Genomic DNA, 26,176 nt, shown 5'->3' with positions numbered 1-26,176 from the left:
CCAAGGGGGTGGCACTGTCACCTGGAGCCCCTCCCAAAGGACAGCAGCACCAAATGGAGCATTACAGGAGCAGGGCCTGGCTCACCCAGGCTGGCTGGCAGCATCTGCAGCCTCACTTAACTTTGCATCTAGAAGGGAGATTAGCAAATGTGGTACAGACAACAACTGGACAGGAGCTTCCCTGCCTTGGAGCTCCCAGGGACACAAACTGTTGGGCAACAGCAATAAGAGAAAAATACATTGACTGCCAAAAAAAAAAAGTGTAATTCATCAAGTTTTGCAAACTGTATGAAAACAATCCCAAAGTGACACAAAATATATATCAGTTCAGAAATACTCAAAGAAAAAGGTACAGATGTGACAAGAGGGACAGGGAGGGCCAAGGGTTAAAGGGGCAGAGACACCCAGGGCTGGCGGCAGGGAAGCAGCAGCACAGCTCTGTCAGCCTCTAAAGTGTCAGTTTGTGGCTGCCAGCTGCTGGGCTGGGGGGACACCAGCCCTGGGCTGGGGGGGACACCAGCCCCGAGCTGCAGGGCAGCCTGAGAGCAGTGAGCCAGCTGTGAGCAGCACCCCGGGGGCAGGGAGCAGCGAGGGGTGCCCTGTGCTGCTGCCAGGCAGCAGAGCTGCCCTGAGTCCCTTCCTGGGCAGCCCTGGGGAGCTGTGGAAGGACTGTGGTGAGCAGAGGGCTCTGAGGATGGACTGCACTGTGGGGTGAGTGCCTGGCTGGGAGACAAAGCTTGGCCTCTGGCTTCTGGAGCCTTTCCAGGTCTGGAGCCTGATGGATGGAGAACACCTCAGTGAGACCTGAGGCTCTGCTCAACCACAGCAGAGACTGGAGCACTGCTGCTGCTGGCAGCCAGGTGAGAGCAGGGCCTCCTGCTTTCCAGGAGAGGGGCAGGCTGTAGGGGTGCTGGTTCATGGGATCACCCCCAAAGAGTGCCTGAGGAGAGGACTTCAGCACTTCCAAGTGCAGCATCTGTAAAGGGAAGTTGCTCTGCTACTGGGCAGGGCTTGCACTGATGCAGACTGAGAAAGAGCAGACCAGCTCCTGTCCCTTACTGGGAGCTGCAGGAGAGGTACAGGCTGCTCTGGGCTGGGGCCCAGTGGAGCTTGTTCTGCAGAGAGGAAGCAGAGTCCCTGGCAGCTGCAGCCCTTCCCTCAGCACAGAGCACAGGCAGAGGGTGGTGAAGGGCTGCAGGGAGGGGGGGTAGCCCTTTGTGAACCTTGCTCCTTTGCAGAGGAGCTCTGTGCTGACCAGGATGTGTCACTGGGTCTGCAGGTCAGGCCTGGCCTGGGTGGGCTGTCAGATCCTTCTGTACCACCCAAGGGGACAGAACAGACCTTTGACTTCCACCAGGAATGTCTTCTGAAGGACCCAGAGCCAGCAAAGCTTCCACCAGTCTCCTATAAAAGCCCTTAGAGTGAATTGACAGGAAGAGCTTCTCCTCCTCCTCCCTGTCCAGCTATCCCTGTGGCCTGACTGGCTCTGCCCCCAGCCTCTCTAACCAGTAACTCACTTGGCACTGCCTGTACCCCATGGAGCAGCCACTTCCCTTGGGACTGGTGTTCCTGCAGACAGGACAGGACAGGACCTCCTCATGCAGGGCAGCAAAAGGGTGGGGGAGGGTGGGCTAAAAAGTGGGCAATAAAAAGGTCACACTAGGGAGCACACAGCCAGGGCTTCAAGCTCATGATCATCTGGAGCTCTCTGTGTGGGCTAAAACAAAGAGGTTAAAAGATCCATCATGTAGCTGGCTTTGTTTTATACACAACTCATACACACAGCTCCAGCCTGGGACTTCAGAACAACAAATCCACTGCTGTCAGGAAAGCTTTTCTGTTGTGCAAAACCTCCCTCCCTCCCCCCTCCCCTGGTCACCTGCAGCTACTGAGGGTCTCACACACACACAAAGGTTCCTTCCAACAGGCAAGCTGGTAAGAAAGAGTCCTCCCTATGTACAGTGGGTTAGAGAGAAGCTGGGAACAGTGCTGGCAGGAGGCACCAGGAGCTTGCCTCTATCTGGAAGTGTCCATGTTCTCCTCCTTAAAGTTACTGCAGTGCTCTATAACTTTCCTGTGGATAAAACAAGGAGAGAGGCTTTAGTTCAAGGCTGCAGCACCACAGCTGTGGGACAGCAATACAAGACCTGTCCACAGCCTGATCCCTGCCAGGGGGTCACTGCAGCCCCTGAGATGTGTACCCCACCACAGCTGCCCCTCTGGGGTGTTCATCCTGCAGGCAGGAGCTCACAGCCTGCCAGGGACTAGCAGCTGCAGCTGGCTTTGGACCCCAAGAGCTCTGGGGTGAGGGAGCCCACGAGAGCCTGGAGAACAGCAATGCTGGAGGCTCCTGGGGCTGTTAGCTGTGAGGCTTCCTCTCCACCCAGTGCATCAACCCTGGGTGACCTGTGTGTGCTGCCCACCCAGCAACACCCCTCTAGGCTCCTCACCCTCCTTGTCCTGCTTTGCCCCTCTGCTCCCTTCTCAGCCCTTGTGCACATCAGCACAGGCTCCTCTCTGGCAGCCTCAGCCGCATGCTTGTGGTGGTGCAGTGGGCTCCTACCTGGCCATCTCCTTGGTCTCCTGCCGTGCTGAGGCCATCTTGATCATGTCTTTCAGAAGGGGAATCCCACCCTCCTTGATCAGCAGTGGGCAGTACTTGTCAGCTGCAAAGAGTACAACAGGTCCCGGTGACCCTTCCAGGAGCGGTATAAAGGGGGGCAGGAGGGGAGAGTGGAGCCCACGGCCTGAGAAGCCACCCAGCTTTGCTTGTGGCAGGAGGGGAGAGAGAAGCCATGGCCAGAGAAGCCACCCAGCTTTGCTTTTGTTGTGGAGCCAGCCTGCCAGGGGTGCTCAGGCTGTGGGACACAGACACCAAAGAGCTGAGAGCCTAAGCACAGCCCCAGGAGGCTCAGACAGCTTCCTGTGCACGAAGCTCACGGGGCCTGCTTTGGCTGTGCTGCTGGGAGAGCCCTGCAGCAGGCAGAGGCTCTCTCTGCCTCTAAGCTGGGAAGAGTTCCTCAGCCAGCAAGCTCAGCCCCCCCAGCTGCAGGGAACTTACGGTAGACAGAGACCAGGTTGTAGAGCGCCCAGGTGGCCCAGTGCTGGCTGACCGGGGAGATGCCCTGGGGCAGCAGCCGAAGGATTGGCTCAAACGACCTGCACAGAACAGTGGGGGAGGGGTCAGCAACCCGGGGGCTGCTTCTCTGCACCTCTGCCACTCAGAGCAGGCAGAACTCTCTGCTCATGGACAGCAGAGCAGGGAGCATGGCAGAGGTCCTGGCATCTAGGCCTGTCTGTGGCACAGGGCAGCACAGGAAGGGCTCAGGAGGATTCCACATGTTGCACTCCAAGGATTTCTGGGAACTGCCTAAACATTCCCCCAGAAGGGGACAGCTCCAGCCAGGCACCTGCCTTTCAGAAGCCAACAGCCCTGGGGAGGTGCAAACAGCCCTGGGGAGGTGCACACAGCCCTGGGGAGGTGCACACAGCCCTGGGGAGGTGCACACAGCCCTGGGGAGGTGCACACAGCCCTGGGGAGGTGCACACAGCCCTGGGGAGGTGCACACAGCCCTGGGGAGGTGCACACAGCCCTGGGGAGGTGCACACAGCCCTGGGGAGGTGCACACAGCCCTGGGGAGGTGCACACAGGGAAGCTGCAAAACCCTCACTGAAGAACATCCTTGAGGAGGTTTCTCCTCCCCTCTAATCAGTGCTTCCACACCGGGCCATGCCTCTTCCCTTCTCGCTGCTGGTGCTTGCTTCCTGTGACACTCCTGGCTCCCAGGTGAGCCCAAACTCCCCTCCCCCTCACCTGTAATTGATGTTTCTCCTGGAGTTGATGTCCCAGCTCTGGATGGCTGCCCACATCCTCTTCACAACCTCCTCTCGGTGGGGCTCACAAATCCCCCACGCCTCTGGCCCATCAAACATGATATGGGAGAGCACACCACAGGCATTGTAGGACACCTCAATCCCATCTGCTTTGCTCTCCAGCAGGTTGCTGCCAAGAGAGAGATCATTTAGAGGCTTCAGGGCCTGCGGGAGAGGCAGGGGCAGGGCTGCAGAGCAGGCCCTCACCTGAAGACGCCGATGAACTGCGCTGTCATCAGCTGCGGGCGCAGCTCCCGCACCTCGGCCACGTTGCCCAGCAGCCCCAGCATGTTGCGGTGCAGCTCCTGCTTCTCTGGGAACTCCTGACAAGCAGAGGGCAGCGTCAGCCCAGGCAGGGCCCTGCAGAAGGGCTGAGTGCTGCAGGGAAGGGCTGCTCAGCACATGCCAAGCGGCACCACTGGTGTTAAAGGGACGTGGGAAAGGAGAGAACTGAGGCCACTCTTCCGCTGCCCTGCCCTGTGGGAAGCCTGGGGACAGAGAAGCTGGCTGGGGGCATGGGGTGAGAAAAGAAACCTTGGGAGCTTTTTCTTCTCTGCAGTACAGGCAGAGCTGTCTCAAGGACCTGCCCAGCCAGCTGCCTCTGCACTGCTGAGGGCACCATACTCACTTTCAAGCACTCCAAGAACAGTTTCATGCCACTGTAGTTGAGGAACATCTCACAGTTGTCAGGGGTCTCATCAGTGATGTTCCAGAGGGCACTCCAGGAGAACTCCATCACCTGGTCACACTACAGAGCAGAAGAGGAAGGGATGGGAGCAGAGCTTTGGCAAGAGCCTGTGTCTGCTGTCACCCTCCACAGCTCAGGGCTAAGGAAGGTTAATCCCTCTCAACATGCCAGCAAATGGGGGTTAGCTTAATTATTTTTGTCTCCCTGTGGCCTCCCCCTGGGACAGGACACTGCAGCATCAGCTGAGGAGCCTGCTGTCTGCTGGGGGAGCTCTCCATGCAGTGCAGGGAGGCACTCACCGTTTTATCAGCCAGCTTCTTCTGGATCAGCTTCAGCATCGTCTGTGGGAGAGCAAGAACAGAGTGAGAGGCAGCTCAAGAACCTGAGCTACAACTGCAGCCAGCCTGGCCAGCTGCCAGTTTGGTCTTTTGCAGAGCACCTCCTTGGTCCATTCTCTGCCCTGGCAGGGCTGGGTTACGTGCAGCACTGACAGCACTCAGAGCTGAGCTATGCCACAGTCCCTGAGCTGTCCAGGTTGCAGTCAAGTCAGTTTTGAGCTGTGTGACAAGGGCTGGCATGTGGCCTAACTGCCCCAAAGCAGGGCCCTCTGAGAAGCTGAGGGGCGTGGGCTGGCATGAGCTGGGAGGCTGCTGCAGGCTTGGAGACAGAGAAGGAACTGGTCACAGGGTGGTACCAGGTCTGGAAAGGAACCAGTGTGCTGGGGAGGCAAAGTCTGAGGCTGCACAGCTGCCCTGCTCCCACAGCCAGCTTGCTTCTGACTCCAATGCTGGTCAGGCTGCAGGTGCCACCTGGAGGGGTGGGCACAGGAAGGGCTGGCCCTGCTGGGGCCCTGCTGGGGCCCTGCTGGGGCTCTGCTCCCCTGCAGTCACACTGTGGGGCTGGAGGCCTTCGTGGGCTGCTGCAAGGGAACTGTGCTAGCCTGGGTTAAGGACAAGCAGACAGCTGGGGGCCATACCAACCATGACAAACCCCATCTTGCCCACAGCTTCCTTGTGGTCGTTGTCCACCTGGCAGACCAGGGCGTTGCAGAGGTGCACAGCGATGCGCTGGATGGACTCATCCTGCCGGCTCTGGTTGAGGATGCTGAGCAGCAGCTCGTTGACTCGGCGGTACTGGAACTCCAGCTCCTCAGGGATGCTGAAGTTGCACAGCGTCAGGCAGCAGTTCCGCTGCACCTGGGGAGAGCAAGGGCCAAGGGGCCATGGAGACTGGGCAGCCCCTGATGGTGCCCTGCTGCCTGGCACCGAGGCCAGCTCCTGCCTGCCTCCAGCACAGTGCCCCAGCCCTGCCAGTGCCCTGTGCTCTCTGGCACCTTGTTCTCAGTGCCCGCTGTCACCCAGCGCCCCCCACGCTCCACACCAGCTGCTGGCAGCCTGGAGGCTCTGTGGAGCCCAGGGGCACTGCGCCAGCTCGCTTCCAGCGCTCTGCAGCAGGGCAAGGAGTTTCCTTCTGCTGCCTTAGCAGCCAGGGCAGTGCTGCACACGCGTGTGCCACACGCTGGCACCAGGGGCACAGCCCTGCTACCGGCACCTTCCTGCCCTCCTCCTGGAGACGTGGCCTGGCCCTCGTGTGCAGGCACCGCCGGCGCCAGAGGCTTTGCTGCCCCAGGTGCTGGGAGCAGGCTGGGGGCGAGGCAGGGGGCAGGGGGCCGCTCTCACCGTGACCTCCTGGTAGGCCTCCATGCCGTTGAGCACCACCTGGATCACCTGGCGCCGCAGCCGCACGCTCTGCTCCGTGCGGTACTCCGAGTTGGTCAGGTAGAAGAGCGCGGCGCTGCCGGTCACCTGGATGTTCTTGTCGTCCTTGTGGCACCTCAGGGCTGTGATCACCAGCTGCAGGAAGCAAGGGGCAGCCGCGGTGCCGCTGCGGAGCCGCGCCGGAGCCGCTGCGGAGCCGCGCTGCAGCCCGGCCGCCCAGGCAGCCGCAGCCCCTGCGCCGAGCTGCAGCCCGGGAAGAGGAGACTGAGCGCAGAGGTGCCCTGGGCAGGGGGCCGCGGGGGCTCACCTGCAGGGCCCGCAGCAGCTGGCTGCAGCGCTCGATGCGGGCGATGTCGAAGAGCAGGTTGATGGCCCTGGAGGTGATCTCTGGCCGGTGCTCAGTGTAGGCCTCGATGGCGTTCAGGACCTGCTCCTCGTTCTTGTCGCCACTGACCTGGCACGGGGGCAGGAAGTGGTGAGGCAGGGAAGCCTCCATGAGAAAGGAAAGATCAGAGGCTGCAGCCTCCCCCTGCCCTGCTAGCAGGACTGGGCCCGGGATGAAAGCAGAGGCGGGGTCACCGCTCCGCTCCGAGGAGGGATGGCAGCTCTGGGGCACGGCATTCACCACAAGGACTCCTTCCTCTCCTCAGGCCCTTCTCTGACAGTCACAGACACCCTGCCCCCTTGGGCAATGTGACTTCTCCAGGCCCCTCTCCAAGAGGCACCTTGAATCCCTCTGACAGCCCCCTGGGGCCCCAGCCTTGCCTGCTGGCAGTGCTGCTGCACCCTCAAGCAGCTGCTGAAAGGTCAGAGCTCAGCTGTCACACCTGAGACCCTCAGCGTTTCCCTGGCAGCCAGCAGCTGTCACTCTCAGCCTCTCCCAGGGGCCAGTGCCCTGTGCCCTTACCTTGTATGCTGGGATGTGTGCCAGGCGGCACAGGGAGGTTTCGAAGAGCCCCAGGAACTGCAGAGGTCGTTTCAGGCCCCGGAAGGGAGCGATGCTGCTCTTTGCCGGCTCAATGCTGAGGGACAGAAGAGACCACTGCTGATGGCACTGCCCAGCCCCTGCCCCAGCCCTGCTCATGGAACAGGAAAGCAAAGCTCTTGGCTGCCTGGGAAACCAGAGCCCCAGGCTGAGGTGCCCCAGGACTGGCAGGGGTCCAGCTCACAGCTGGAGCTGTGCCTTCAGACTGAGCTCCTGAGCCACTCAGCCCTTCTGTGAGCATTCATCTGCTGACCCAGTGCAGAGAAGCTGTGTCTGGTAGAGCCTGGATTTCAGTGAGGGTAAGAAAATGTTTTGTGTAGAACACAGGAAAGGGCTCTGGAGTCTTCCCAGAAGGAAGAGGAACCCTGCAAGAGATGCCTGGAGGAACGTGTGTGAACAGCCCAACTGAACTGCTTCTGCAAGCATGGGAGGGAGAGAGGATCAGTTTTTATCACTCTTGAAGTCCCTGCCTGTGTCTCATACAGGAATCACAGTGAGTTCCCAGCCCAGCAGAACTGCCTCCTGTTGTTAGCATTAATCAGACCTGCAGGGTCTGGAAAGGGAGCAGGGAGCTGCTCCTGATTGCTCTGTGCCTGACCCATCCCAGCAGAGCTCAGCACTGCTGCTCCCTCACCTTGTCTGCCCCATCTTCTCCTCCATGCTGGGGATGGTGCAGTTCTCCAGCATGGTGTGCCCTGAGATGTCCAAGGAGCTGAGGTTGCCCAAGTGCTCCACGAAGAGGCTCAGCACCCTCCGGGTCAGCTTGAACTTGTAGTAACTGGAGAGGTGGTCTCGGGAGATGTCCAGGTGCCTGCGGAGGGCAGAGAGCAGCTCAGAGCCTGCCAAGCAGCAGCTGGGGCTCCTGCCCCTCACCAGGGGAAGCTGGCAGCCAGCTGGGCACATCACTCCATTCTTCCTTCCTTCACAAGGTACAGCAGCAGGGTGCTGAGGGATGTGGCAGCAGGACCTGGCCCTGTGTCTAACCTCAGCAGGCAGCTGCCTGGCAGAGGTCTGCTCAGGATGGGTCAGCTTGAGCCCTGCGGCCACCACGAACCCTGCGGCCACCACGAACCCTGCGGCCACAGCATTGCTCCAGCTCTGTCCCCCCTGGGGGATCTCTGCAGCCCCAAGGCCTTTCCCACCAGCTGTTAGTTTGTATCCTTCTCACTCTTCTCTTCGCCCCCCAGGCTGCTGCCCTGCCCTGAGCTCAGGCAGGTGTTCAGACCAAGGCAGTGCTGGGACAAACTGAGCAGCCACCACATGCAGGGGGGGCCCTCACAGGGCAGAGCCTGCTCTTGCCTGCCAGGCAGCAGCTCAGGCCCTTGAGAGAGGCTTTTCTGAACTGCCCAGGACAGGAGCTGGCATCCCACTCACAAAGTGTCTGCTGCCTGTTGTGGGCCAAGCCTCACTGCACATCACTGGGAGCTCAAGCACCTGGATGTGGAAAATGTTGTCCAGGGTGCAGCAGGGACTGCAGGTCAGGTGTGACTGTGGCCCCTCTAGGTTATGCTGGCAGCACAGGGGACGCCTGAGCCACTGCACAGCCTCTTTCCTGTAAGGCCCTTCCTTTGCCTTGAAAACCCTGGGTCCCTTTCCTGGTACCTCTGCAGTCTGACCAGAGCTGTCTGCTCTCTTGCAGGAAGTCACTTCCCTGCCAGCAGCCCTGGGGCAGAGGCTCTGCACTGCTCCTTCCCACCCCTGCTGGTGTGGCCAACAGCCAGGCTGAGCTCACAGCTCTGGCACTGCTGCTGGGCAGTGGCTTGGAGCTCAGCATGGCTGCTGCTGCTGCAGAGCTGCTCTGGGCACCTCTCAGGTGCCTGCTGAGGTTTGGTGAGGTGGTTGGGCTTGGCTTCTCTGGGGGTGTGTGGTGCACTTCCAAGGAGGGATGTGTGCCAAGTGGTGTCAGCTACTGAGCTGTTCCTGACAAGGTCCATAACCTGAAACCAGCTGTGGGTGGCTTCCTGGCAGCAGGCAAGGAGAGCATTCCCAGGAGACCTTTCCCATCAGTGGGAAGAGGATGGGCAGGGAAGCTGCCAGCTGCTGACCTGAGCTTGTGAAGCTGTGTGATCACTTGGATGTGCTCCTCTGAGAGGTCCATGTTGTACAGCACTAGGGAGACCAGAGTGTCCTTCCACTGGGTCAGGAAGCCCAGGTCGCTGAGCTGGATGCCAGAGAGGTCGAGCGCCGCCAGCGCCGCCAGGGGGCGCAGCAGGCTCTCCACGTTGACGCCGTCGATCAGCCGGCCCAGGTTCAGGAAGCGCAGGCGGCTGAAGCCCTCGAAGGTGAAGTCCTTGACCAAGACCTGGCGGGTGGGGTTCACCAGGCAGTCATCCTCACAGCCTCCGGGGTTCTCCTCCTCGTAGAAGATATTGCAGCAGCCAAAGAGGCTCAGGGAGATCAGAGTGTGGCTGAAGCTCACCAAGGTCTGCAGACTCTTGGCTGTCAGCTTCTCACAGTTGGTCAGGTAGAGCTCAACCAGATCCTGGAGGATGGGAAATCAGAATCAGAGATGCTGCACAGGCACAGTGCCCACCCTGCCTGCTCCCACACCCCCCAGAGGGACAGCCTGAGGACAGCCACCGCCAACCCTGGCCACCGTCCCCAGCCACTACAGCAGCCTGGCAGCTGAGGAGGGAGGAGCTGAGCTTCTCCCAGGGAAAACGTGGCCAGTGAAGGATGGAGCCTGGGGAATCTCTGGGTGCCAAGGATCCCAGCTGGAGCCCAGGCAGCTGTGCTGGAGCCCAGGCAGCGGTGCTGGAGCCTGCCAGGGCAACACCACCTGCTTCCTGATGGCCTCCAGGTCCTGGTCCTGCACGATCTGCTCCCGCAGGTGGATCCGAGCCAGCCTGGTGCTGCGGGGGTCGGAGAAGAGGGTGAAGAAGCTCTCGTGGGGCTCAAAGATGCTGTCTGTCTTCACCAGCTCCACGTACCTGTGGTGGGGCACTGGGGTCAGCACAGCAGCACACCAGGGCTCGCTCCAGCACCCTCACTGGTGACCAGGTGCCTAAGCAGACTCCCCTGTGGGTGGCAGGAGCTGGCCTGGCACCTCTGCCTGCACACAGCCAAGGGCCCCCAGGCACAGCTCAGGCAAGGCTCTGTGCAGGGCCATGGGGTTTGCCCAGCTGCTTAAACTTGGGCATTTTTCAGAGAGCTGGCTGGGCAGAGCCCCCTGCCAGGCTTTGTGGGCAGGAGCTCAGCCAAGAGGCTTTGAGGGCCAAAGTGTAGAGGTCCCTGGAAGCAGTTTGCTTTGTAAAGCCATGGGAGCAGCAGCCTGCGGCCCCAACATCTGTTAGCACTTTGCACCCCCTGCTCTCTGCTCTGCAGTGCCTCTGTGCTGGGAAATGGGAGATACTGCCTTGCTGCTCCCTGCAGCTCTGGGACTGCAGGGACTGCTTCACTCTGGGGTAGCTATGTGGGAATGCTGAGCTGACAGCAGCACAGCAGCCCCTGGGAACTCCTGCTCCTGAGCTCAGTGCAAATCCTGACTTCCAGCAGGAGCAGCCCCTGGAAGGGACCTGCCCCACTCCTGCCATCCCCCACGGGGGCTGTGCTCGCCCCTCCCTGAGCCCTGGCCCCTTCCTGCCGCAGCCCTGCCCAGCCCCAGCCGTACTCATTGACCAGCTTGTCGCAGATCTCGCTGGGCAGGAAGATGTCAGGGTGCAGCCTCAGGGTCTGGTTGTCCAGCAGGTAGCAGAGGGTCCCCTCCAGGTTGCGCAGGCAGTAGTCTGTGCAGAGCCTCATCAGCGACTCAGGGCTGTCGGATGCCATCCTGGGGGCACTCGTGGGGAGGGCAGGAGCAGAAGGAAGCTTTGGATTCAGTAGATCCTTTCCTCAGGTGAAGCTCCAGGATGGCTCTCACAAGGCCATCAGGACAGCTGTGAGCAGAGGGGAGGACAAGCTGCAGTGAGCAGGGCACAGGGGCAGGAGCCCTGCAGGGCTGCTGCTGCAGCAGGCTGCTGCTTGTTGGCAGCACATCACTTGCTGACCTCCAAAGGACCTGCAGCAGTTTGGCCTCTCTGGCAGCATGCCCTTAACTCCTTGGGCTCCCCAGCCCAGGGGACATGATGGGGATGAGCTGATGTGAAAAACGTTTGGGAGTGAGGCCACAGAGCAGAAGCTTGCTCAGTGCAGGGCTTATCTGGCTGACAAAGGCCCTCTGGAAGGGAAGTGGCAGAGCCCACGCTGGTCGGGGGGGTTGGATAAACCACCAGAACACTGCCAGGATGATCCTTTCTAAGGGCCCACTGGGATCTGGTGGCCTCCTATCTCCTGCCTTCAGCTCTGTTTGCCACCATTCCAAGTGAAGCTTCCTGTTCAACAGAATGTTTCCTGCACGTCCTTGACCCGGGCTGTGAAGTGGATCAGCAGGCAGAGGGAAGCCTTTTGAGATGCAGGTGTACAGGCAGCTAAGATCTGTCAAACCCTGGCTCCTGAGGCTGGAAAAGGGAGATCCAGAACCCACAGCCCTCTGGAGCTGTGTCAGGAGAGGAGGCAGGGATGGAATGGGCAGGGCACAGAGCATTGTCTTGCTGGCCAGGAGGTCCTGGCTAGGCGAATGCAGGTGGGGGAAGCTGTTCTGTGCTCTGCTTCACCTCCAGAACAAGTCCCTCTCCCAGACTTTGCCTGCAGCTTGCTTGAGACAATCCTTCCAGAAAGGCAAGACCAGCAGGAAGGTCTGCAGCAGCTGGGAAACGTGTTCTGCTACCCTGCCAGTTCCCCCCTGCCTGCAGCCAGTGTTCCTCCACTCTTGACTCCATGGCCACAGATCCCCACTCACAAATCCCCACTGACAACCTCCTGCCACGTGCAGCTGGGAAGAGCCAGTGCCTGGGACCTGTCCAAGCAGCTCGGGGCACCAAAGGGCAGGAGCTGCCTTCCTGAGGCTCCAACAACCCTCTGCTGAGACCAGCAGAGTGTGGCTGCTGGACCCCAGCTGCCCTTCAGCTTCTGAGCTCCCCATGCACCACCAGCAAACCCCCAGAGCTGAACAGAGGGGGCAGTGGCTCAGCCTTCCCAGGCAGGGAACACCAAAGCAGAGCCCTCACCCTCGTGCTTTACTGGGGGTATCTGAGCAGTGTCCAAAGCTGCTGCTGGGGCTTGTGCACAGCACAGGACACAAATCAGTCTCTGCCTCCCATGCTTCCACTTTACTGCTCTAATGGATTTGCCTTCAGCTCAGTGCATGAGGGACTGGAGTCCCTTGGAAACAGCCCCAGGCACAGCAGCCTGCACCAAACCCACCCCTCAGCAGCCTTCTGGCAGCAACCTCTCCACCACCCAAAGGAGCCTGCAGCAGAGGCTGCTCTGCTCTCCCTCTCAGCAGCCTCCCAGGCCCTGCCAGCCTCCCCGGCAAACCCTGCTCCAGGGCACGCCTGCATCGCTGCCTCAGGCTGGGCACCGCTCCTGGCACCCCTGGGGCCGCCCCTGCCAAGATCCCCTGCTTGGCACTCCAGAGCCATCTCCCCTCCCAGCCTCTCCCTCCGGCCGAGCCGGACTCAGGTGGCTGCGTGCCAGCGACACGGCGTTGGGCTGCTGCTCCAGCAGCGGTTGGCAGAGCTGCCAGCAGCAGGGACCTGCCCCAGCAGGGGGCAAGCAGTGCAGGCTGGCAGGACCTGCTCAGAGCCAGATGCTGTAAATGCAGAGTCCGGCACAAGGAAACCTGCACTGTCATTTTAGCTGCCCCCTGCAGCTGCACTCAGCAGCGGTCACCACAGCTGGCGCAGGGCAACACCATCCCTGCCCCACAGCAGGGAAACTGAGGCACGAGCGGCCCCGCAGAGCTGCGCGCTCCGAGCCCGCTGGAACCGAAGGGCAAGCGGCGCTGCTCCGTGCCTGCCTGCAGGGCGCTGCTCGCTCGGATCGAGGGCTCGGGTCCTGCCCCTCCCTCCCCCGAGCCGCCCTGCCCCAGGCAGCGGGGATCTGCCGCCCCGGCGGCAGCGGCGCCTGCCAGCCGGAGCCCTGTCCCCAGCCCAGCGCTGGCCACGACCCCCGACCCTCCCTCGCTTCCCCGACCCCGGCTCCGGCCCCGCTCCCTCCGGCGACTTTCCCTGCCCGAGCGCTCCGAGGTCACCCGGCCGAGGCGGCTGCAGGCCGGGCTGCCGCGGCCCGGGCCCTGCCGGACGGGCCCTGGCTGCTGCCGGTGAGCGGCGCCGGGCGGTGCTGCCGGGGGCGGCTGCTCCGCCTGGGCCGGCACTGCCTCCCCGGCCCTCCGCGGGCGGGCCCGGTGCCCCCGGGCAGGGCGAACCCCGAGGGTCGGAGCGGGGAGGGGGGGCAGCGGCACTCACCTGGCGCCAGGCCCTCGCCCGGCGCGGCGGAAGGGGGGCGGCGGCAGTCCCGGCCGGTCCCGGCGCCGCTCCCCGGGGCGGGCAGGGGGTCCGCGTCCTCCTGGGGCCCGCTCCCCCCGCCGCGGCCTCCGCTGTCAACAAACCCCGCCGTCACTTCCGCCAGCCGGGCCGCCCGCACCGGAAGCGCCGCCGCTCTCCTCCCGGAAACGCCGGCCCCGGGAGCTCGGGCCGTGCCCGCCGCCCGCCGCCCGCTGCCCGCCGGCGCCGGAAGGCAGCGCAGGGCTGCGGGGCGCCGGCTCTGCCTCGCGCCGTGACGTCACGGGGCGCGAGGGTGACGTCACGGCCGCGGCGCACCCCGCGGGGTGCCCCTGCGCGGCTCGGGGTCCTCGCGCCGCCCGCAGCCCCGCGCCCGCCCCGCGGGGCGCCGCCACCACCCCGGCACCGTGTGAGCGCGCAGCCCGCACAGACCTCGCTGGCAGCCGCCGCGGGCCCCAGGCACCGGACCGGCGAGGGCGCAGCCGCCGCGCGCTTCCCCCTGTGCTCTGAGCACCGGCGGGACCCCGGTGACCGGCGGGGCGCGCGCGGAGGCGGGCAGCGCCGCGGGTGCCTGGGGAGGGGGGCCGGGCCGTGAGCGCGGCGCCGTGGCAGGTCACGACCCGCAGCAGCCCCGCCACCGGCGGAGGCGCCGGGCCCGAGCCCGTGTACAGTCCAGAGCCCCCGGAGCGAGCCCCGGGGCGGGGCGGGGCGGGGCCCCCCCGGCACGGCCCCTCGGGAGGCGGGGCGGCGGCGCGCGGCCGCGGGCAGGCTTCCAGCCGGAGCGGAGCGGCGCGGCGGCGCGCGGGGAGGGGGCGCGGGGCGGCCATGTCGCGGCTGCACCAGAGCAGGTCGGTGCCGAGCCCCCGAGCCCCCTGCCCTGCCCGCCGCTGCCGGCGGAGCGGCTGTGCCGGGGGGGGTCGGCGGGGCGCCGGTCACTTTATAACGGCCGCGGTTCCGCTTCCCCCAGGATCGCGGACTTCCAGGAGGTGCTCGGCGAACCCACGGTGGCTCTGGCCAAGCTCCGTGAGCTCTGCTTCAGCGGTGAGCGACCCCGGGGGGCGGCGGCGCCGGCTCCGAGCCGGGGAGGGCGCTGGCTCCTGCCCCAGCCCTGGGGGGTGTCCGCCGCCGGGGCCGGGGCCGGGGCCGCGCCGCGGGACTCGGTCAGGCCGCAGGGGGTGCGGGGGTCGCCTCTGCTGCCGCCGAGGGCTGCGGGAGCTGTGGCGGGGCGGGGGCCGGGGCCCGGGGCTGGCGGTGTGTTTTCCAACTCGCTCTCCGTCAGGCCGCAGCGGTGCCCGCTCGGCCTTCGGGCACAGCCACCCGGGCAAACTCCTCCTGCCCCTCCCCGGGGCGTCTGGGTTCCGAGGCTCCTGCCGTGCCCTGGCGCTCCACCTGCTCGGTCCCAGCGCTGCCTGCGCCGCCTGCCGCAGGCATCCTGCCCGTGGGAGGCGGCAGGCTGGGCGCCGCGGGTGAGCCGCGCTGGGAGAGCTGCTGGCCCCGGGCAGCAGGAGCTGCCCTGCCGCGGCCTCAGCAGCGCTCACCAGGCTGCCCGTGCTCCGCAGGCATTCCCTTCGATGGAGGACTGCGCTGCCTCTGCTGGAAGGTGGGTGGCAGGGGGTGGTGCTGGGGGTGTCACCGGGGTGCTGTTGTGCGTGGTGCTGGGGGTGTCAGCAGGCTGCTCTTGTGTTCGTGCGTGGTGCTGGGGCTGCTCAAGTACAGATGGTATTTTGGGGCACTTAAAATCCCAAACCAAAGTAAAGGCAGGGCTGAAGAGCCGCTCCAGTCGGGCAGTAGCTTGTGGAGGTCAGCACTGACACCAGCACGGCAGCATTCCCTGACACAGGGCAGCCTGGCTTCAGATGGCAGACAGAGCCTGGCCGCTCTTGCATGAGAATAGCCTTGAGCTGGGAGTGTTTCAGTCAGGTTTGCTATTGATCAGTCCCACAGATCTGCCTCTGCTGAGAACCAGTCCCTAAAATATCCCTAGCTGTTGCTTGGCTCAGTACCAGGATTCTGGAGCAGCCTCCCAGTGTTTCAGAGCTGTTGTAGCTGCAGTTTGCTCATCTTGCTGGTCTAGCAGCTCGCTCTCAAAATGCTAACTGCTGTGCATCTGCCTTCTGTGCAGATCCTCCTCAACTACCTCCCTTTAGAGAAGGCCTTATGGAGCTCCTTGCTGAAGAAACAGAGGTGAGGACAGTGCTGCTTGCCCCTCTCTGTCTAATGACACCTGCAAAGAGGGAGGGCACTTCCTTAAATAATTCAGCACCTTCCTGGGATGTTCTGGTGTGGAATGTGCTCTTCTGGTGGCTTGGGCTCTGCAGTGGCACTCAGATGCCTTCTCTCTGAGCAGGGTGGGACAGAGAGTTCTGGCTGGGTGGTCCTGGGAACTTCTGCTTCAGTGCAGACTCTGCTTTTCTTCCCTAAGGGATCTGTATTCCCAGTTCCTGAAGGAAATGATTATCCAGCCTGGGATTGCCAAAGCCAACCTGGGTGTCTCGAGGGAAGATGTGACCCTGGAAGATCATGTGAGTGCTGTTAAACCTTTGTGCTGCAGAAAATCCTCTGGGCCACAGACTGTTGTGTGGAGCCTGGAGCTCTGGGCCCCTTTTGGCTCAGCTCTTGGGCTGAGAGAGCTTTGCTCTGCTAGCAGGAGGGATGGGTCCCAGGTACCAGCCTGGTGCTTGTATCGTGGTGGCCTCCAGTGTGCCTCACTGGCAGAGCAGCAGGAGCTCTGCAGAGAGCAGTTTCCAGCTGTGAAATCCCTGCTCCCCCCTGGGGCCAGTGCCCAGGCTGTGGGCTGCTAGGGGAAGGGAGAGGCTGCCAGGGCTGCCTCCAGCAAGGGCTCCCTCCTGGGCAGTCAGCTCTGTGGGGGACTTGGAGCAGGAGACTCAGGCTGGACTTTGGCAGGCCAGAGGCTGACCTGCTGCTGCTGGCTGCTTCCTGCATCCCCTGGCTGCCTTCTCTGCAAGGGCTGTCAGGAGGGCCCCTGTGGGGGCAGGGAGCCAGGGGACTGATCAGAAGTCTGTAAAGTGAGACAGCTGCTGCCAGGGCTCCTCCTGACCACTGACTTCTCTGCCAGCCTGCAGTCACCTGGGAGCTCTGCAGACCCAGTTTGTGACGCGCCACAGGCTGGCAGGGTGCAGAGCTCTTGGAGTCTCTTGGAGCTTTGCTGCTGCTTTGGGGACGTTTTCCTCTCTTGGTTGTTAGCTGTGTGTGGAGCTGGGGGGGTGTGGGGGGTGGCTGGCTTTGGCTCGGTGGGATGCTGGCCAGATGCAGGACAGGCTGCTCCTCTGCTGGGCACAGCAGTGCTGCTTCCTCAGCCTTCCCAGGGCTGGAGATGTTTGCAGCTCCTCAGCACGCTGTGGGTGGTGGCTGCTGCCCTGAGTACAAAGAGCATCTGCAGTGTGCAGGCTGGCAAGGGCAGGATGCCCCCTTGGGCAGCAAAGCCGTTCAGGGGCAGGTGAGGAGGGGTTGGCAGTGTTGGCTTCTGCCTGCTGGCTCCTGTCCCCGGCTCTGAGCCACGTCCTGCACGCTGGCTGGCGAGGCAGTGCCAGACGGAGCTGTGGTGTGCTGGTGCCAGGGGCAGCACCGATGGGCAGGCCCTGAGCAGTCCCTGGGGTGGCTGTGAAGTGCTGCTTGTCTGTGACCCTCCTGCAGCCTCTCAACCCCAGCCCAGACAGCCGCTGGAACACCTACTTCAAGGACAACGAAGTGCTGCTGCAGATAGACAAAGACGTCAGGTGGGTGAGCCCCGGGCCTGCCCCTGCCGGCTGGCACCTCCTGCCGTGCCCTGGGACAGGCCCTGCTGACCCCCCGTGTCCCCCAGGCGGCTGTACCCCGACATGGCCTTCTTCCAGCGCCCCACTGACTACCCCTGCCTGCTGGTGCTGGACCCCCAGAGCGAGTTCGAGACCCTGCGCCGCCGAGTGGAGCAGACCACGCTGAAGGCGCAGCCCGTGGCGCGCAGCCGCAGCGGCCTGACCAACGTGAGGGCGCCGGGGGGCACGGGGGGCAAGGGCACTCCCTGGGCTTGTGCTGTCCCCAGCTGTGTGGTGGGATGGAGGCCACAGCAGGCACAGGCTGCCCTGCCCCACAGGCAGAGCTCTGGGGCTTCACTGCCTTTGGGCTGCCCACCCCCTCTGGGGGCTCCTGTGCTTTGAGAGCCAAGCTTGGCTCGTGTACAGAGCTGTGCCAGCTGGGTGCCCTGCCCCAGCCCTGGCCTTGCCTTGCCCTGCAGGTGAGCTCTCCTCTGAAGGCAGCTCCCAGCTCCCTGAGCGAGTATGAGGTGCTGCCCAACGGCTGTGAGGCTCACTGGGAGGTGGTGGAGAGGATCCTCTTCATCTATGCCAAGCTGAACCCTGGCATCGCCTACGTGCAGGGCATGAATGAAATCGTGGGGCCTCTCTACTACACCTTTGCTACAGACCCCAACAGCGAGTGGAAAGGTGAGAGGCTCTCAGCTGTTGGGGCAGGAGGCTGCAGTTAAACAGCTGGGGCCTGGCTGAGCTGGGGGCTTTGGGGGGGCACAGCAAGAGCTGGGGTGGATTTCTTGCAGAGCATGCTGAAGCAGACACATTCTTCTGCTTCACCAACCTCATGGCTGAGATCCGAGACAACTTCATCAAGAGCCTGGACGACTCCCAGTGTGGCATCACCTACAAGATGGAGAAGGTCTATTCTACCCTGAAGGAGAAGGATGTGGAGCTGTACTTGAAGCTGGTGAGGACCAAGTCTCTGAGCCTGTGGGGATAGGAGGAATGGAGCTCAACAGTGCCTGTCAATGTCAGCCTGTCCTGTTCAGCTGTTCCTGTGCTTGGCTGCAAAGGGTGAGGGGCAGGGAGGGCTCTGCCTGTAGGGCACAGAGACTCTTATCTGTGAGCTGAAACAGCCTCTCCTTGGGGCAGGCCTGGAGCAAGCTGACACAGCAGGGCTCTGCTCCCCTGCCTGCCTGCAAGCAAACAAAGGCTGCTGGAAAGCTGCCAGCTGAGAGCCCCAAGCGGCTTGGCCATGATCCCTGCTCACCTGGGCTGAGGTGCAGCTGGGGCTGGAGGCTTTGTTCTCTTCCAGCCTTTTGCTGCAGGGTTCCTTGGGATCTGAGGTGACAGGAATTGTCTCTGGCAAAGCAGAGTGAAACCCAACTCATCCCCTAGCACTTGTGCTGCCGCTGGCTGCCCTGGCAGCACTGACTTCAGGCTGCGTGGAGACCATGCCAGGAGTAAACTTACATCCAGCAGCCTGCTCCATGCTGCTCACCCAGTTCTGTTCTTCCCCCTCCTGCAAGGGGCTTGGGGTGCCCTGGGCTGTTGTCAGCTTGTAGAAGGCAGCTTTTGCTGTGAGCATCTCCAGCTCTCAGGCCACTTAGTGGGGGAGAAAATGGATAACGGGGACATGACCTCCAGTGCTGGTGGTGGCTGATCCCATGGGGAGAAAGTAAACTGCTGGGATGGCAGGAAAAGGTCTTGGCCATGCAGCTGCTCCAGAGTATCAGCAGGATCCTGAGCATGTTTGGCCTTGGCTGGGCTCAGTCCCTGGTGTTGGACAGCAGAAAACAAGCAAGCCTGAGGCTGGAAGCGCTCAGGGTGTGTTCCACGGTCAGCAGTGTGAGCCCTCCTCTCTCTTTGTTTCTCTTTGTGACCATAAGTGCAGGGCTGGAGAGGAAATCCTGAGCAAGCAGCCCTCTGCTGAGGGGGAGGGCTGCAGCTCTCTGCAGATAAAGTGCTGTTGGGATGAGGACTCAAAGCCCCTTGGCAAGCCGAGGGGCAGCGACAGAAGCAGCACTGCCACACTCCCTGTGCGGGCAGAGCAGTGCTGGCTGGAGGCCTGCAGCAGGGGGCTGCAGCGAGGCCTCTGCGCCGGGGGGGGGGGGGCAGGGGGCTGCCGCGGCGGGGCCCGGGCGGGGGCGTGGCCCGGCTGGGGCTGACTGCCTGCCCGGTGCCCCCTGGCAGCAGGAGCAGAACATCAAGCCGCAGTTCTTCGCCTTCCGCTGGCTGACGCTGCTGCTGTCCCAGGAGTTCCTGCTGCCAGACGTCATCCGCATCTGGGACTCGCTCTTCGCCGACGCCAAGCGCTTCGACTTCCTGCTGCTGGTCTGCTGTGCCATGCTGACGTGAGTCCTGGGCCCCTCTGCAGCCGGCGCAGCCTGGGCACCCTGGCAGGGGCTCGCAGCTGCCGCCGGTGTGGCGCGGAGCTGCCTGCGGCAGGCCGAGGCAGCCGGAGGCAGCTGGAACCTTTTCCATCTTTCAGGCTGATCCGGGATCAGCTGCTGGAAGGAGACTTCACCCTGAACATGAGGCTGCTGCAGGTGGGGCACAGGGAGCAGTCTGCAGAGGCTTGAAGCAGCAGTGGTGGTGGGAGAGGAGTGCCTGGCTGGCAGCAGCACCCACTTCTGGTCCTTGCCTGCAGAGGGTCTGCAGGGCTCTCACAGCATGCTCAGTGCTGCAGCTGTGCACCTGCCCCAGCCTGCAGAGCAGCTCCCACAGCTACAGGTTTATGTCTCTTGGTTTGCAAGCAGGGGAGTAGGCTCCAGCAGAGCTGTGCAGCCCTGTGGCTGTGGTCTTCCAGAGGCTGCTGGTTAGCTCTGGGAGCTCAAGGCTGAGGGCACCTGCACTGCACAGCAGGACATTGCTCTGGGCTGTGCAAGACACTGCTCTGATAAGGCACTCTGGCACGGAGAGCCTTTCAGCAGGCAGCTTGCTGTGCCCTTGGAGCACAGCCAGAAGGCACAAACCTTCCTGAAGGGTGCCCAGGCTTGGTCAGTTCCCAACCAGGAAGTGTTAGCTGCTGAGGGAGTGACTGAGCCTGGCAGTGTGACAAGGGCCCAGGGGTGCTGCCGTCAGGGCTTGTCCTGCTCCAGTGGAGCAGTGGCCGAGAGGCTCTGGGTGGTCACTTACCTCTTTGCCTCTTGACACAGGACTATCCCATCTCAGATGTTCACCTGATTCTGAAGAAGGCAAAGGAACTGCAGGACTCCAAATAGTCCCTGAGCCCAACAGAGGTGTCAGAGGAACTGTGGGCCCAGGAGGTGTCCCCACACAGTGTGGTGCATTCCAGCTCCTAGTGGTCTCTGCAGGACTTGGGGTTTCGTGGTTGGGCTGCTGGCCACCCTGGAGCCTTCCTTCTACTCTATTTATTAGGTCAAGGACTGATGACTTCCCCATCTGCCTGGGTCCTGCACTCCAGGTCCTTCTCAAATCCCAGATGCCTCTGTGCTGCCCAAAGCAGCTCTTTGTAATTGTTTTAATGACTTTAAGGTTGGGGAGAAAGGAACCACCTGTGCACATCCCTGCACACGGAGCAGTGCTGATGGGAAGGGCCAGGCTGAGGCCAGTGGACTTTGATAAGTGAGCACAAAGGATCCAGTGGATTTTCATGGGTGAGCACAAAGCATCTTGCTGTGAACAGATGAGTTCCAGTGAAGCCACAGCCCCAGGATTCTTCTCCCTTGTGTCTGTACTTGGCCACCCCCGGGTGTGCAGAGACTGCCTCAGTTTGTGGTGGCTGCCATCTGACACTGCCAGGTCAGACTCCAGGGCCTGGGAGAGAGGCCTGGAGAAGCTGAGATGGGAGGACAAGGCAGCAGCTGGTGGCTTTTGCACTGAAGCTGCCTGGATCCAGAGTTGCCTTAGCAGCAGGGGCTCCTGGAGAGCAGCCCTGGGAGAGCTTTCATCACTGGGTGGTTTGAAGCCTTACTACACACAGCCTTAGAGCAGGAGCTGCAGGGGGGCCTGGCACTGCTTTCCTGGCACTGAGATGAAGCCTGCCCAGCCACAGCCAGGCTTCTGAGCTACAAGAAACGGGCACCAAGTCCCTGCCCTGAGGACAGGTGGGGCACAGGGTCTGTCTGGGCCTGCAGAATGTTGCCCTGCACAAGCTCTGGTCAAGGGAGCCTTGATGTTGTCTCTAGGACTTCCTGCCAGGAAGAGACATGGCACAGGTCTGGCCTGCAAGCAGGAGTCCTTGTCTGGTGTGATCCCAGCTGCCTGCTGGGGCTGAGTCACTTTTGGTGTCCTGGTCCTGTTGAGTCACAGCCCTGGGTCCAACACTTCTCCTTGCTGAGAGGGAGGCTGCAGCTCAGAGTGGAGCAGGCTCAGGTGAACATCAACCTGGCAGCATCAGGCTGATCATATGCCTTGATCCTCAGAGGGAAGACCTGCCATGGTTGGGGGAACCCTGTCCAGCTTCCCCCTCTGTGCTGCCCCAGCTCCCCACAGCTCTTTGGTGCTGCACCTTGGGGTGTTGCTGAAGGTCAGTCTGGGTGAGACCTGCTTGAGCTGCTGCTGGGCTGGAGTGGCCCTGGCAGGAGAGATGCTGTCAGCCTCCAGCTTTTCCCTGGGGTCCCTCCCTTCCCTGGAGGCCAGTTCCTGCCAGGCTGCTGTGACTCCCCCAGAGGTGGCAGAGCAGAGGTTGCTGCATGCTCCTCTGGCGGTCGTTGCCTCTTCAGAAGCTGCTGCAGCAGCAGTGGTGCAGCCTGGGCCTGCTGCTGTGGTGGAGCAGCAGCACCTGAGGGATTAAACCAATCTGTAATGAATACCTGTGGCTGACTGTGCCCTCTCTGCTGCAGTCCTTCCTGCAGGGTAGAGTTTTCTTCCAGGAAACACAGACCAGCAGGGCAGGACAGCTGTGTGCTGGCTGGGTCTCCTTCCTGCCTTCTGCTGCTGAGCTCTTCCAGCTCCCTGCCCTCACCTCCTGGGTACCCAGCACTGGGGCCAGGAGTCAGAGCCAGCTGCTGGGCACAAAGGTGGAGCTGTGGGGTTAAATACTGAGGCCTCACAACTGCTCTAAGTGCTGCTCTGGTTCTCATGTACCAGGAGCTCTGTCCTTTGCAGTGGCTGGGGACACCCATTCCTTTAGGCCAGGACTTTCTCCTTCCTTTAAGGGCAGATTTTGAGAGGAGAAACTTCCTGTTACTAGCTTTTGAATCTCCTCACCAAAGTCCCTGGATTCCCCAAAGGTTTTTGGTGGGGGTTTGAGGAGCTGCTGCACCTCGAAACATTTTCACCTCTGGTTTCTTTCAGCCCCTTCCTGCTCCAGGAGCAGCTAGGCTGGCTGGGGGGGCAGAGCTTTGGAGTTAGTCTGGGGTACTTGGGGACCCCTTGTTTTATAGAGTATTAAATGCAGCTCCTTGAAGGAGCTTTTACACCTGGCTCGGGGCAGGACAGAGCAGGGGAAGGGGCACCTAGGGCACTGGGGGGGTGGGGAGGATGGGGCTGCCCTGGGAGGGAGAACCTGCACCCTGCTGCAAGGCTTGTGCCAGGGGCTAGGAGCAGCAGGACAGCAGGGATCAGATCGTTGGTGGTGGTCACTCAGGACGCTGAGGTTGTGGCTATTTGGGTTATTGACACGGGCAGGGAGGTGGTGAGGGCCAGGGGTGGCAGTGGGGGTCTGGATCTTTGGCGGGGGCCTGCTTTCCCCTAACGACCGTCAGTGGCTGCTGAGCTGTTCAGAGCACTTCGGAGGTGCCTTTTCCACGTGAGGGAGCAGGCAGCGCTGTGGACAGAGTTGGCAGAGCAAGGTAAGGGCAGCACCGCCGCACCGAGCCTCTCGCCGCTGCTCTCAGGCGCGGTTTGTACAGCGCTTCCCGCACTAAGCGGAGGCTCTGCGCGCGTCCGGTGGGGTCCTGACTCGCGGAGGGCCGCGCAGCGCCGGGGCTGGGCGGACCCGAGGGGCTCCCAAGGGCCGAGCGCTGGAGCCGCCGGGCCCCGCCGGGAGGTCACCGCCGGCTCCGGTTGCCGCGGGACCCCTCGCGGCCGCTCCGCTCCTCTGTGTAAGCAGCCCCTCCCGCGCCGGGCGACAGCGCCCTCCGGCCACACGGCGGCGCCCTCGAGCCCTCGCAGCGGCGCTGCCTCGGCCGTGACCTCGGGGCCGCCGCGGTCGGTGGAGCGGCGCCGCCGGCAGCGCTCGGCCATGCTGCGGGGCCGGTGGTTGCGGAGCCGCTGGCTGCTGCCCGGCGCCTCGCTGGCGCTGGGCGCGGGGCTGGGCTCGGCCCTCACCGCTCGCCGCCGGCCCGAGCCCGAGCCCGAGGGGCTGCTGAGCCGCCTGCCCGTGGTGCCCGCCGTGGCGGCCGCCGGTCCGCCGGCGCTGCCGGGCTCGGGGCGGCCGGAGCTGACCAAGTACGGGCTGCCCGGGCTGGCGCAGCTGCGGAGCCGCCAGTCCTACGTGCTGTGCTACGACCCGCGGAGCCGCAGCGCGCTCTGGGTCATCGAGCAGCTCAACCGGGACAGCCTCAGCGGCGCCTCCGACCGCGCCGCCTGCGACTTCCAGGAGGACGATTCGGTGCACGAGTACCACCGGGCCACCAACGCCGACTACCGCGGCAGCGGCTTCGACCGCGGGCACCTGGCCGCCGCCGCCAACCACAAGTGGAGCCAGCAGGCGATGCGGGACACCTTCTACCTCAGCAACGTCGCCCCGCAGGTACCGCGGCCCCGGGGCTGCGCCCGAGGGCGAGCGGGGAAGGGCCTCGAGGCTGCGGGGCTCGGGGCTGGAGGGCCACAGAGAGATGCGGGGACAGGAGCGGCTCTGTGAGGAGTAAAGGCTGAGAGCCTGGAGAAGAGCAGCCCCAGAGAGGATCTGAGCAATGCTCAGCAAGAGCTAAAGGCTGGGGGGCAAGAGGCTGGGGCCAGACTCTGCTCAGTGGTGCCCAAGGACAGGACAAGGGGCAAGGGGCACAAAGTGGAACCCAGCAGGTGCCACCTGAACAGGAGAAACTTCTGTGGTGTGTGTGGAAGTGACAGTGGAGATCTCTTCTGGAATGCACTCAGGGCACTGGGGTTACAGCACCGGTGGGAGTCAGCAGAAGGAAAACTGCCCGGTGAGGGAGCTCCCCTCTGACTTTGCCGTCTGATTGTGTTTCCAGAACCCTCATTTAAACCAGAACGCCTGGAATAATCTGGAGAAGTACAGCAGAAGCCTGACAAAGCACAACAAGAACGTCTATGTCTGCACAGGACCCCTCTACCTGCCCAGGTAAACAGTTCCAGGCTGGCACCACGCTGGCAAGGTGCATCCTGCTGGGAAGGGGAAAGGGAGGCAGGCTGTGGGGTGCTGCCTCCCATCTCCCCCCCAGACAGGGAAAATCTGCTGAGGTGGGAGTGAGCCCAGCTGGCCTGCAGAGGTGGTGTGGAGATGTCCTTTTCAGGCTGAGTTTGGCTCTCACTGACCTCCTGGGAGAGGGTGGACTCCGGAGCTGCAGCACAGCCAAGGTGCTGTTGGCAGTGCTTACGGCTCTGGGGGCAGCAGCCCTCTGGATTGCTGGGCTGAGAATGGAGTGCAGCCCCCTGGGGTGTCTCCCTGCTCAAGAGCACACCTCCACTTGCAGACTCTCCAGGCAGTGCTAGAGCAGATGCCTCATGCAGAGATGCTGCAGCAGGGAGGGCTGTGGGGCAGGGGCTGGCTGGGGGGGATGCAGCAGCAGGCTGCAGGTGCCAGGGGCTGTGCTGTGCTGCAGGGCCGAGGCGGATGGGAAGATGTACGTCAAGTACCAGGTGATTGGGAAGAACCACGTGGCAGTGCCCACACACTTCTTCAAGGTGCTGATCCTGGAGAAGGAGGCAGGGGACATTGAGCTGCGCTCCTACGTGATGCCCAACTGCCCTGTGGACGAGCAGCTGCCCCTGGAGCGCTTCCTGGTGCCCATCGAGAGCATCGAGCGAGCCTCGGGGCTGCTCTTCGTGCCAAACATCCTGAAGAGAGCCAACAGCCTGAGAGCCATCACAGCCTGAGCCTCCCACCGCAGAGCACAGCCAGGTCCCCTGGGAAGGGGCTCAGCAGCCTGCCCCAGGGGAGCAGCTCGAGATGACAGCAGCCACACGCTGCCCCCCCCTGCCCCTGCCCCCCCCTGCCCCCCTGCCCCCATCCCCCCTGCCCCCGCCCCCCCCTGCCCCTGCCCCCCTGCCCCCCCTGCCCCCGTCCCCCCTGCCCCCGTCCCCCCTGCCCCCATCCCCCCTGCCCCTGCCCCCCCTGCCCCCGCCCCTGTCTCGTCTGCAGTGAAGGGCACACAGCAGCTCCTGCAGAAGGCTCCTGGGTGCTTGGCAGCATCATGAACCTGCAGCTGTGGCAGCTGGGGACAGGGTGGTGCTGGGTTGATGCTTGGACTTGATCCTGGAGGCCTTTGGCAGCCCTCATGATTCTGATTCCAGGGCTAGCATTTGCCCCTGCAGTGTGGAGCTACCCTGGAGCTGCACCCTGGGGCTGCTCCCTGGGGCTGTGTGGGGGAAGGTTTCTGAGCTTAGCAGGGGACAGGCTGCTGCCTTTGTGTGGTTGTTGTCCCTCAGAAGATAGTTTCAGCAGTAAAGCTTTGCACACCCACGGTGCTGGTTGTTCTCTCCACAGCTCCCAGGACCTCAGCAGGGTAGAGCTGCTTTCCTGTTGGGTTCACTGCAGGCAGAGCTCAAGGCCTCTTCACTGGAGCCTCTTCATAGTGCTGGGGCCAGCCAGAGCCCCTCCTGCTCCTGGGAAGGGTACAGTTGGGTGGGCTGGGGACAGTCAGGCTGAGACAGTAACTCAGTGCAGGAATTAGGTTTTGACTTGAGGCTGAAGGCCAGATGGCTCCAGAGGCACTGGGCCTGCAGGAGCTCTGGGCACCAAGTGCCCACTC

At 62.9% G+C, this 26,176-nt stretch overlaps 3 protein-coding genes across 5 annotated transcripts; 2 read left to right on the top strand and 1 right to left on the bottom strand.

Moving 5' to 3' along the window:
* Positions 1 to 1,743: 1,743 nt before the first annotated feature.
* On the bottom strand, positions 1,744 to 13,849 carry ZER1 (zyg-11 related cell cycle regulator). 2 transcript variants are annotated; one of them, XM_068156058.1, is made up of 17 exons: positions 13,549 to 13,848; positions 10,875 to 11,139; positions 10,044 to 10,194; positions 9,684 to 9,746; positions 9,310 to 9,566; positions 7,899 to 8,075; positions 7,187 to 7,301; positions 6,587 to 6,733; positions 6,241 to 6,414; positions 5,542 to 5,757; positions 4,861 to 4,902; positions 4,502 to 4,621; positions 4,081 to 4,196; positions 3,815 to 4,003; positions 3,062 to 3,159; positions 2,564 to 2,666; positions 1,744 to 2,074 (listed from the first exon to the last, which is right to left on the bottom strand). In XM_068156058.1, exons 2-17 carry the CDS (start codon positions 11,030 to 11,032, stop codon positions 2,017 to 2,019), a joined length of 2,184 nt encoding a protein of 727 aa, XP_068012159.1. In that variant the 5' UTR covers positions 11,033 to 11,139; positions 13,549 to 13,848; the 3' UTR covers positions 1,744 to 2,016. The 2 variants fall into 2 exon arrangements, with proteins under 2 accessions (XP_068012159.1, XP_068012158.1); XM_068156057.1 differs by having other exon boundaries at positions 9,310 to 9,746; positions 13,549 to 13,849.
* On the top strand, positions 13,755 to 22,108 carry TBC1D13 (TBC1 domain family member 13). 2 transcript variants are annotated; one of them, XM_068156060.1, is made up of 12 exons: positions 13,755 to 14,432; positions 14,552 to 14,625; positions 15,144 to 15,184; positions 15,707 to 15,768; positions 16,007 to 16,106; positions 17,239 to 17,321; positions 17,408 to 17,567; positions 17,819 to 18,026; positions 18,137 to 18,300; positions 19,530 to 19,687; positions 19,825 to 19,882; positions 20,492 to 22,108. In XM_068156060.1, the coding sequence occupies exons 1-12, from the start codon at positions 14,410 to 14,412 to the stop codon at positions 20,555 to 20,557; spliced, it is 1,197 nt and encodes a 398-aa protein (XP_068012161.1). In that variant the 5' UTR covers positions 13,755 to 14,409; the 3' UTR covers positions 20,558 to 22,108. The 2 variants fall into 2 exon arrangements, with proteins under 2 accessions (XP_068012161.1, XP_068012160.1); XM_068156059.1 differs by having other exon boundaries at positions 14,329 to 14,432; positions 19,527 to 19,687.
* A 1,330-nt stretch (positions 22,109 to 23,438) lies between these two features.
* Positions 23,439 to 25,888, top strand: ENDOG (endonuclease G). The gene is made up of 3 exons (XM_068155625.1): positions 23,439 to 23,994; positions 24,437 to 24,546; positions 25,028 to 25,888. Exons 1-3 carry the CDS (start codon positions 23,485 to 23,487, stop codon positions 25,299 to 25,301), a joined length of 894 nt encoding a protein of 297 aa, XP_068011726.1. The 5' UTR covers positions 23,439 to 23,484; the 3' UTR covers positions 25,302 to 25,888.
* The last annotated feature ends 288 nt before the right edge of the window (positions 25,889 to 26,176 follow it).

Source organism: Melanerpes formicivorus, unplaced genomic scaffold (assembly GCF_026170545.1).
Source record: "Melanerpes formicivorus ecotype bairdi unplaced genomic scaffold, bMelFor1.0.p_v2 SCAF_33, whole genome shotgun sequence".
In the NCBI taxonomy this organism is placed as follows: Eukaryota; Metazoa; Chordata; class Aves; order Piciformes; family Picidae; genus Melanerpes; species Melanerpes formicivorus.
The sequence above is the reverse complement of the archived record's forward strand: the minus strand, read 5'-3'. Positions and strand labels throughout refer to the sequence as shown.